This window comes from Branchiostoma floridae, chromosome 11 (assembly GCF_000003815.2).
Source record: "Branchiostoma floridae strain S238N-H82 chromosome 11, Bfl_VNyyK, whole genome shotgun sequence".
Classification (NCBI taxonomy): domain Eukaryota; kingdom Metazoa; phylum Chordata; class Leptocardii; order Amphioxiformes; family Branchiostomatidae; genus Branchiostoma; species Branchiostoma floridae.
In genome coordinates, this window is record NC_049989.1 from 15,723,047 (window position 1) to 15,734,642 (window position 11,596).

General features: G+C 40.3%; 2 protein-coding genes across 4 annotated transcripts in view; both read right to left on the reverse strand.

Moving 5' to 3' along the window:
* Positions 1-3,470: 3,470 nt before the first annotated feature.
* LOC118426304 (leucine-rich repeat and immunoglobulin-like domain-containing nogo receptor-interacting protein 3) lies at positions 3,471-9,955 on the reverse strand. Its single transcript, XM_035835606.1, has 4 exons — positions 9,843-9,955; positions 7,110-7,350; positions 5,847-6,042; positions 3,471-4,920 (listed from the first exon to the last, which is right to left on the reverse strand). The coding sequence occupies exons 2-4, from the start codon at positions 7,340-7,342 to the stop codon at positions 3,487-3,489; spliced, it is 1,863 nt and encodes a 620-aa protein (XP_035691499.1). The 5' UTR covers positions 7,343-7,350; positions 9,843-9,955; the 3' UTR covers positions 3,471-3,486.
* A 1,575-nt stretch (positions 9,956-11,530) lies between these two features.
* LOC118425519 overlaps positions 11,531-11,596 on the reverse strand; it is a 20,779-nt gene continuing 20,713 nt past the window's right edge. For all 3 annotated transcript variants that reach the window (XM_035834407.1, XM_035834408.1, XM_035834406.1), the window contains one exon: positions 11,531-11,587. The gene's annotated coding sequence lies outside the window, so the exon portion shown is untranslated. The remainder of the gene's footprint in view (positions 11,588-11,596) is intronic.

An 11,596-nucleotide genomic window follows, 5' to 3' on the forward strand; every position in this document is an offset into this window, starting at 1 on the left:
GCACGGCGCCAAATTCAAATTTCGAATTTTCGAACTAAAGCGCTGATGCGAAACAGCCGTGCACCCCGTGCTCCTCTGACCGTTTCATAAGGCCACAGCAAGTAAATTTTATGGATGACATCAGCGCGCGCATTAATTTTCGCCTCATTTCAGAAAAAAAACAAGAATTTTTTTCTTCTTCAGGAATGTTCAACATGACGATAAATTACCAAAATGAGCAAATGTGTTGTATTGTAGCCTAATAATTGTACTTGTAGAAGTGGCACGTATGAGGTACTCGGGACTGTAATTGTAGAAATGAAACTTAGTTGGATAGTTGTAAAAGTGACACCAATATGGAAGCCATGAGTGTGGTTACCAACTTTGTTGGTGATGCCAGTCTACCACACTAGTGGCACTTTTATCACACCAGTACATGTCTTGAATACATCAATGAATGCCTTGTTGGCTCTGATATCATGTTTTGTCCCTTTAATTCTTGTTACAACATTCATTACAACTTTATGGTGCCTATTTTTGAAAATGTAGCCATCTTGTTTTTTTCACCCGTCTTTTTTTTTCGCCCTATCGCACTATTATTGCAATCTGCAGAGGATGTCATCCATAAGATTTACTTGCTGTGGCCTGACGTATTCTACCAGCACAGATAAATTTTCATGCTAAAACTACTTTTTTGCTTTTGTGTTATTGCGAAACCCTCTTGTCATCAATAGAAACTGTTGATACTGAGTTCAGCGTATTTGTTCTGTTTTCAGTGTTCCCAGCAGTGACAAAAGACAATCAACTGTCAAGGCCAAAGTTCAATACGACAACACGTTCCCGGGGGACATTTCGAAGAATGTGACCGTTGCCAATCCATCACTTTGCCAAACATGCGATCAGCCATTATCATCGGACGTTTGCCCTTTGTGCGATACGGTTCCTTAAGATATTTTGTACGTGAACAGTTCTCTTATTCTATGTAAACGTCTGATAACGTGGAATTGGATATTGTAAAGTGGAATAAGTAACATTGTGTTTGGTTAGTAATCTTGGTTAGTTAGACACAATAGATTTACGATCACAATGTATAACCCGACTTGGTGTGTGTTGCTTGTATATAATCCTAGCATAGACCGATGTATATTCTATACATTCTTGTCTAGCCATTCTTGATCACATGACCTACTTGTAACTTGGCAATAGTGATTTGCACCACAATGCTTTAAATTATCAGGAAACAGTGTTTTCAGGTATATCTTAGTACCTAATTTTATCCCTGACTGTGTGATCTTCAAATTATTGTTTGATTACGAAGAAACAGCAAATAGGGATATCTTCCTATTTTATCCGTGTCTGTATGATTTTAAAACTATAGTTTATTGTTTCCTTCGTTTCCCTGTAATTCTAAATGATCGATATTGTGATTGGTAGCTTTATATATTTGAATGATATACGTCAGAAGGAACACATGTAAATAAGCCTGTATTTTAAATGTAATTTGTACTGCGATAGATATATTTGTATGATATGGATGTCTGTAAGATTATATGTATTTCAGCCTTCTGGCGGCTAGGTATTTTCATTTTCAATAAACCAATCATGCAAATGTGTCTGATATCATAGGAAAAGGAATCACACACGCTTTCTATTGATATATAATATATCAAAATAGATAAAAAAAACAACGGAAATATAATATTGCCAGAGTTGATATTCCAAACTTTTTGTAACAAGTTTATATGGTTACTTTAATTCCAAATGGATGGACGGATAGATGGATGGACGAACGGATGAATGGACGGACGAATGGATGGATGGATGAATGGATGGATGGATGGACAAATGGACGGACGGGCGGATGGATGGATGGATGGATGGATGAATGGATGGATGGATGGACAAATGGACGGACGGACGGATGGATGGATGGGTGGGTGGATGGATGGATACACTGCAACACAGCGATTGTGTTTTACATACTTTAATGTACATGTATACTATTGGATCGTGGTACAAAGTAACATGGATCCCTGAGATCTAAGACATGAAATGACTTACTAATACAGTTATCAAAAGAGCACACACGAACTGTTTATACAGATTATTCCTGAGGATACAATATAGTATGTACATTTTTCCGTATAAATCCGGAATCAGAAATATGTTATTTCAACGCACAAAGCGAGTGTTATCACAAATGGTCGTAAATTGGCTATGTAACGTACGTTCACCTTTATTCGCGGGGTAACTTTTATCCGTTGTATTCAACACTAGTATTTAGTATTTAGGGATATCAAGTCGACGGATAGTGGTTTCAAACTACAACACCTAACAGAAATGCAATTTTATACCACTATCGACTTGATAGCCCTAAATTCCATGTTTGTAAGTGAAACGGATACATGTATAGGTTACTTCGCGGATAATGGAGAACATCGCGTTCGAGCACGTTAAACGGGAACGGCTAGCAACCCCTCCCTGTAAAACCTAATGCACAAATATAATGATAATTATGTTTAATCATCTACATTTAGGTAAATATGGAATAATTCATTAAGATGATCTAAAACTTTACATCAACTAAACCAAATACTATAAAGGAATTACATGACAACAATAATTCTCTGATTTTCAACACACAAATACGAAATATTTACATTTACATAAAAGTTATAGCTATAAGCCTTCCTAAACAAAAACAAACACTAGTAGTAGCGGCAATATTTAAGTACTAAACATGATATCAAAAATATCAATGAAAAGTTGTGAAAAGCCCAACTGCAATAAATTGATCAGGATAATATACATCGAGTGCAGGCTTTATGAAGGCCCAGAAAGCTTATCTTAACGTAATCACAATCAGTAATTTATCATCAGGAACATACTATGTTTTGCAGCTACTACACCATACCAGGAATCTATCTCAATGTCGGCATTCATTCTAATGTCCTTGTAGCTCAACTGCAATGGTAGCAGTCCCACAATTGTGAAGTTAGTAAGAAAAAGAATCCTGGGTAGGGTATATCAGTAATGGGGCTGCGCCCGTCTTTGGGAAGATCCGAAAATGGCGGTCCCGTGTTAAAGGTGTGAAAGGGCTATCAACCCCTCCCTGTAAAAATATATCCTGCTACAGAAATAGCAGGAAACGTGCTGCCCTTATTCTCCTACGCAGAGGCATCCAACGGCGCCAGCAAACCGACTCTTGTCTGTACTCTGCTATCTCAACCGTCACCATCAGTTCCTGACCGCTCTGCTTTTAAATATTAATGAGCTTACCTTATACATGCAAGATCCCTTTTGAAAACTGAAAGGCCTATTCTCTGATTGGCTGACAGCTGGTTTGTGGCGACGCCCACAGGAGCTGATGGTGACGGTTGAGATAGCAGAGTACAGAAAAGCGCGGTTTGCTGGCACCGTTGGATGTCTCTGCGTAGGAGAATGGGTGCCCTGTGTGCCACTAGGCACTACAAGGGTCTGAACGAAGGAACTAACAAACGATCCATTCTATAACGTACTTCTTTGTATGTTGAGGTTTGCACTGACATTACCTTTCCTTCCACCGGTCTGTTCAGGAGACAGTGTCGTCTCTGGCATGTCTATCTTAATCGCTATCGTTTCCGCCTGGCACATTCTACTACAGGGAAATATAATAGAATAACAACCGAACACAGCTCCCATAAACAGCAAAGAGCCTGTGAGACAAGACAGAATGTAATTCTCCCTGGTGTATGCGTGTTTCATTCTCAGGAGATATGGTGGGGGTGTAGGTACAGCCGGGACCACTGTTAGATCTACCGTTGCTGTTCTATTCCCTCCGCCATTGTATGCCAAACAGACATACTTCCCAGCATCGGCGGTGGTAACGTTTTTGATAGTCAGCGTCCCGACGGAGCGTAGGGTTTGGTTCATGCTAATACGTCCCCAAGGTAAGCCGGATAGAATAACCCTCTTGTTGGGAGCAATCCAGTTGACGGTTGACGCAGCGCCGCTTGACACGAAGCAAGACAGTTTGGCGTCCCGGCCGACAGAAGCGTTTAGCGCCGAAGGCTTGACGGCCACGGTCGGTACACTACACGTCATAAGGTTATCGTACGCCCGAGTCTTCAGATATGTAAACAAGTTCTTATTCCTCCACAGAGGGGGACTGTTACATGTTATAGCCTTGATACTTACGTTCGGTGTCAATGCAAACCACTTCAAGTTACAATCACACTTCCACGTAGTACCAGTGATATTTAAAGAAACGACTGTCTTGAGACTTCCAAAAACCTTCCGTCTTAAAGGCTGTAGCTGAGGATTACCGCTTAAATCTAAGACCCTTAAGCTGTCTACTCCTATGAAACCCATCTCTCGGACATCCAAGATGTTGAGACTCTTAAGATAAAGATTCTGGAGCTTGTTTAGTCCGTTGAAATCGTAGGGCTGGATGTAGCGGATCGGATTTCCAGAGAGACTGAGATTGACCAAAGAAGGAATTTTTAGGATTGCTTGCGAAGGCACGCCGGTGAGAGACCCACCATTCAGAGACAAAGTCTTAAGATTCAACCCGCTGAACGCGTACGGGTGAACGCGTCGTAGTCCCTTCCAGAAGCTAAGATCTACCGAAGTCAGGTTTGGAAGATACGGAATCGCCTTGGAGGGAAGATAAGAGAGTGGAAACTTCTGCATTTGGAGAGTTTGGAGGGAGAGGAGAGTGCGGAGTGGTTTGGTGATGTGGGCGATGTTGGTGACGCGGCAACCCCTGAGATACATCCGCGTGATGGCGGTGACACCAGCGAACGCGTTCTCGGTGATGAAGCTAACGGGGTTGTCGCGGAGGTCCAGGGTCTGGAGTGACGCCAGCCCCGTGAAGACGTAAGACGACAGGACGGAGATCCTGTTCTTGCTCAGGTCCAGCCGAGACACGCGCTGTAACCCCCGGAAGGAGTTTCGTGGGATCTGTGGGGAAAAGGTTTTAACAGATAACGTTAACACAAACATAAAGACTTACCCACAAAAACAAAAAAAGGCGCACACCCTTCTTCAGAAAAACAACAACACTAAATCCTATGCAATTCGTAACGTGAAGTTTTTGCACTATTGACAGGATACTAATTAACGGTTAATGACCCGTCCCGAGGTGTGTATGGTGTCATAACGCCTGGGCCTTTGCTATAACCACCGAATAAAATCACCGAGTGAGCGAAGCGAATACGTACGTACGTGTGAATACGTACCCTAATTATCTTGTCAACCCCAAGCCATGTACAACCCTGACCCTGAGGATGATCAGTAGGTCGTATTTTTTGCACCTAAGGCCATGTTGATTTGATTGTATGGATGGCATCCAGCCGTGCATTAATTTTTGACCGTTTCCAAAAAAAAGTTTCAACTATAATGCAATTCGTACAAAACAGTTGGAAAATGAGCAAATATATATATATGCTGTAGGTTGCACAAATGATATCGGAAAACGTATGCTAGTGTCATGGAATGCCAACGTCGATTCCAAGGTCAAAGAAGGAGACGTGAATGTTCTTTTGAATTTTTTTGCACACGTTCGCATCATTTTGGGGCTCCCAGAAAATGTCATCTAAAGTATGTATGCATGTATGGCCTAATCATAAAACATTACCTCTACCAACAAATATATTTGGCTATTCCTGCCAATGCCAATGTTTATTGCAAGTGCATGCCCAATGGCTAATTGCAAGTACAAACAACACGTATAATAAAAAAAGTACAATGGTGCTAGGAACTACATTCTATAAATAAGACTTCCAGTTCTGCACTATTGAGATTATGCCCGTTAGTGTTAGTAGCCACGGCGAAAACGTAATTCAAGCTGTACATGTACTATGCATACAGTGCAGTGCCCTACGTACCACCCAGAGGGCGTTCCTGCTCAGTGTCAGCCTCCTCAGGTTGGATAGTCCAGTAAACGACCCATCGGCGATCGTTTTGATCCTGTTCTGGTCCAGGTGAAGTGTTCTCAGACTCGCGAAGTTGGCGAACAGCCCCCTGGGAACCTTCGTCAGTTTCCCGCCACGGAAACTCAGAGCGCGGGTGTCGACGGGAACGCTGAGGTTGCAATTGTAAAGAATATTGAAATTAACTTAGGCCACAGCAAGTAAATTCTATGGATGACATCCTCTGCAGATTGCAAAAATAGTGCGATAGGGCGAAAAAAAACAAGATGGGTGAAAAAAAAAACATGATGGCTACATTTTCAAAAATAGACACTATAAAGTTGTAATGACTGTTGTAAAAAGAATTAAAGGGACAAAACATGGTATCAGAGCCAACAAGGCATTCATTCCTATATTTAAGACATGTACTGTTGTGGCAAAAGTGACACTAGTGTGGTAGACTGGCATCACCAACAAAGTTGGTAACCACACTCATAGCTATAGCTTCCATGTTGGTGTCCCTTTTACAATTATCCAATAAGTTTCATTTCTACAACTACAGTCCTGGGTACTTCACAAGTGTCACTTCTACCAATACAATTATAGGCTACAACACAATATACATGTATTTGCTCATTTTGGTACTTTATCGCCATGTTGGCCATCCCTGCAGAAGAAAAAAAATCTTGTTTTTTTCTTCTCTGAAATCAGGCGAAAATTAATGCGCGCGCTGATGTCATCCATAACATTTACTTGCTGTGACCTTATGCTTCTCTGATAACACGTTCACCTTTATCCGCGGTATAACCTATATCCGTTGTTTTTAAAGACAGTGTATTAATGGATTCCAAGTCGGCGGACAGTGGTTTCATACTGCAATATTTTCAATATTGCAATTTCATACCACCGTTCCTCAAATTGATATCGCTATACCGTTTTTTAAAACTACGGATATAGGGTACCCGGCGGTTCAAGTTGAACTAGCTTTAACCGCAATAGCATTTTCACATTTATTTGTAATAGAGAGTATATAAAACCACTAGTGGGATTTTAATTGAAAACTACTTGATGAAACGAGTGTTAGTTTCAGTAACGGTTCGCCTTTTTAAGTGAAAAAAGTGAGAAAAAAAAACGTAGCTGTAATAAAGTGCTTCACGTTGACTGCATCTAGTGCAAAAATTCAAATGAGTTAGACACCAATATTTCAATAGTTAAAGTGTAAATGTATTCTCTCAATACCTAGACATTGCGTCCAAAGATGACCATATACAGGTGACTGTAGCTGTGGCACTGTTACAGCTACACCCAGTCACACACATCACACCACGCCGTACCCTGTCCACTTCCACAGTATCATCGGTTGTAGATTCAGCTTGAACAAGGTGGTGAAGTCCCACTGTCCAAAGAACTTGCGTCGTCAAGAGGTAGTATACTAGGTACTGGCCGAGCTTTGTGGTCGTCTGGTCGCCCATTCTAATGTCTGTGAAAGGCACAAAACATAGCATTCGTTTTTTGAAGCATAAAAGTAACTTCGTTCAAGACCCTTGTAGGGCCCAGTGACACATAGGGCAGCAAGTTTCCTTGTTGTTTCAGTAGTAAGGTATATTTCTGCAGGGAGGCGTTGCTAGCCCTACTCCTTTAAACATATATACTCGGGGCATCCCCATTTTACGTTCTTCCAAAAGACAGGTTCTCTGCCTCAACAGAAAGAGTTCCAGGTAACCAACTAATATTGGAACCGGAAATTCAACTGTGTGGCTGCTACCAGTTGAGCTACAGGGACAACAGTGTGCATGTTGTGAAATACAATGCGTATTGAAACTGTCCCATTGCAAAGAACCCATTGTGTTCCGTCCGTGGGATCAACTAAGCATCATATCTTTCTTTGTAAACCGCGGATACATAAAAGATATTACGACGACCTTGTGAAAATAAAAGCCCTTCGCGAATATAAGCCTAGGTATCATCCTCCGTAGTTACCATCCTCCGTAGTTACCACTGGTTCTTTCTTTTCACTTCAGAATCTGTTCTATAAAGCTTGGAAAGTTTAGCCAGTGGTAACTATAAAGGGCGGTACCCAGGCTATCAAAACATGGATGACATAGAAAAGCTACCGTTCTGCTGTTCAACCATTGTGTTTTTGTATAGGACACCTGTGAATGCGATGTGGATCAACCACTGGGACAATTAAGGATGGTCGTGATATTCTAGAAATCCCAATATTTTTTTATATACTCTACATCTCGATTTTTTCACGTACACATGTAGTTATAAGTATTTGGCGCGTACCACAAAAATAGGATGGTGTCGGTCATGTAAACAGCAAAAGATTACGACGAATCAGACGCGTCATAGCTTCCAAAAAATTGAGTAAATGTTAGCAGCATAATATAACGATAACTTTACCATAGACTTTCTGATGGCATTTATGTGCACTTATTGTAATTATAACTGTTACAGAGGTAGCATGACTGGGCATTACTCTCACTTCATCAGACTTCTTTGTAGCAATGTTTGATTATCTCTGAGTCAGTGAAGTAATCTTCCCAAAATACACACAATGCTATACATTTTCAGGATATCGACTAAAACTCAGTTCTCCATTTATCTATAGAAAAAAATGGCCTGAATACTAGCGTTACCTCTCATAAAATGGTTTTCATGGGAGGAAAGAAATTAACCAATTCCAGGGTCTTTTTATACATAACTCGTTATGTGTATGGATTGTTCTCAATATGATGACAAACGCACAGAGCTGTTCACATTACTTTCCGCTCGCTCTAAAATTTTGCTACTCTCTGTTCGATAGATAAATTCAAGTACATTCTGGGAGGCGAAAATCCACATTGTGTACAAGTAGGCAAATATATTCACGATTGTTTATACCGTAGAACCAATAGTGTAAATGACATGCTAGACCCTTTATGTTGATGTATCCATACATATAGATATCCATATATATGTGTTTAGTTGTACTGTAAGTAGTTGTTATTCATGTAGACCTTACGAAAGTCGCTGTACTTTTGTCGTTGTCAATAAAGATTGTTTGTGTTCTAAATCCGTGGCTATACACAACATTTTAGGTACATTTTCTATGTTTTGCATGTCAAACGAGACCTCTATTTAACGTCCTATCGGAGATACTAGCTAAATATTTTCCCGAGTGGAGTGAAGAAAGTCGCGTAAAGTATACCTTTCCCAGGGGCACACCATTAACGGGACTTTTAAGCAGATTCGAACCCAGGACCTAGAGGTTCTGGACCAAACATCCTACTATTACACCTCACCGGGTCCAGTCTCTGTTATGGTGCGTGAGGAAGAAAGAAAATATAAAACAGCCTCTGCAGGTATCAAACTACGTACAGTCATGGCATTTTAGTCCGTGACTGCCCCCATGGTTCGTCTATGGATACGTACTTTCAATGGGTACGTGAATGGCACCATGTGAAAGTCGCTACAGAATCTTATAGCCGTCAATATGTTTGTCCGTCTAAGGTCCTGGGTTCATATCATGTCATACTACTTACCGATCTTGTGCTGTTTGGAAAGGTATTTAACACGACAAGTAGGCAAATATATCCACGAATGCTTATACCGTAGAACCAATAGTATAAATGACATGCTAGACCCTATATGTTGATTTATTCATACCTATAGATATTCATATATGTGTGTTTAGTTGTACTGTAAGTAGCTATCATACTTGTCGGACCTTACGAAAGTCGCTGTACTTTTGTCGTGTCAATAAAGATTGTCCTCTCTTCACTCAGGTCAGTAAATGGGAACATGGCCATGACTTGGGTTGGGGAGGTAAAAGACGATGGAAGGAGCTCTGCCACTCAATACCTTATATAGTATAGATAATAGCCCACAGCCCTACGGCCTAAAAAACACTATGGGGATACTTTTACCTTTACCGCCCAAAAAAGCAACGAAAGACATTTTCAATTTGCAACAAGAAAATCGTCTTACCTTTCTGGGGAACACAGTCGCAAGATTCAGGTTATGTGTATTTCACGGCAATCTATCGTCTCTGCCACTTTCAGCTCTCACTTGTTCAGTAACTCTCTCACCCTTGTAATGCTTGACTGGTCCATTGGGACAGCACATATTGCTGAGCGAAAGGGGTGATAGCAAGTAAAAAAAAGTACATAAGTAAACGACAATTTAAGTAAACTATACGCATTTTTTGTATAATCTGCTTGAGAATTAGTTTTGGATTCACGGAAAAAAATCAACGTAAAATATAGATTTTTAACGATTTTCTTAATCATACGTTTTTATGATATGACACCTGTTGAATGGAATGCACCTGTCCTTACGTGTCCTTCTTCGGCCAACGCCTTTTTTTCATTATTGTCCTTTATGTCCTATTAAACACCAAATCAATAATTCATAAGCGATGTTTTGGGCTCATCAATTTTTCATACGACACTTGTATACCACACAATAACACAAGACCCACACAATTCAAAAGGTAACGTTATCAACACCACAAATTACGCACCACTTTGTGTATAGCATACAAACGTACATCTGATCACGTTACCATTTCTTTTCAGCGAAAACTCACCGACATATTTTTCTCTCGAAAACGCTGTAATAGTAATAAACTATATATAACTTGGTGTGCCGCATGTTTGACACACAAGAGCAGTCTTTGTGGTAACGATATGTCCTGAACTATATTTCAGCATGCAGTCTATAATCAGAAAATACTTAATACAAGATGTGAGGTTTGAAATGCGATACTCCAATCCTGGATTACCAGAAATAGCAACAATACCTGTCAAAATCCGTATAAGTAATAACGGGCTTTAGGTTTTGGCATGTGAGCAATCTTTTGTCAACGAAAGATTTTACATCCCTGGACTTCTTTGGAACTGATGTTCTTGCATGTTGTGTTTTGAATATGATATTAGTTTATACACCTTTTGATTTGGTGCTGGTGGATAGCTTTTTGGCTCAGAATGATATAATTTTTGAACCCTTAGTAACGTTAGCTTTTTTTCTTTAACTTATGCTGCAATTTAGATTTGTTTTCCAGTTTTAAACAGGACAATTCAAGAGGGATTTGTGTTCGATAGGTATCCATATGGGTCAAATCGTTCATTTCTTCAGATCCGTGTATAGACCTTTTGGGCTAGTAGCAAATAGGGCAGCACGTTTCCTTGCTGTTTCTTTAGCCACGGTATATTTTTACGGGGAGGGGTTTCTAGTCATCGAACACAGAACCTCAATGTTCCTTCCAAAAGATTAGCGCAGCCCCAACCAAAATGCCCTACCCAGGATTGAACCGCACTCTCCAAGTTACCAACTAATAGACATAATTGGAGCCATTAACTAAACTCCGAGGCTGCTAATAGTTTAGCTGTAGTGACATCACTTAAGGTGACCATATGGGCTGAGACAACCTTGCCTGAAAGCCTTGCTCAGCATTAGTCCACTCCAGAGTTGCCATCCAAAACAGCAAAACATCATGATAGATGGGAGAACTAAATAGACAGACTGGTTGGTGGGACAGCAACTCAAGTGAGCAAAAGCTCAACAATACTTGTTGCTAGACTACAACATTTAGGGATAACTTAAACAATTCTTACTTCACACAATTTTATCATCAAATTTGTGATTGATGACGCTACACACAAAAACACGCAGACTCTGCTCCAATAAGATTTTATATATATTTGGAATAAAAATCATTAGACCTACTTTCACTTAAGGTT

Excerpts from the sequence above, each read along its gene's own strand:
- LOC118426304 (XM_035835606.1), bottom strand. The coding sequence starts at position 7,342 with ATGGGCGACCAGACGACCACAAAGCTCGGCCAGTACCTAGTATACTAC. Across the intron at positions 6,043-7,109 it reads TCTTTGGACGCAATGTCTAG|CGTTCCCGTCGACACCCGCG; the intron begins GTATTGAGAGAA and ends TTGCAACCTCAG. Across the intron at positions 4,921-5,846 it reads GCAGGAACGCCCTCTGGGTG|ATCCCACGAAACTCCTTCCG; the intron begins GTACGTAGGGCA and ends TTTTCCCCACAG.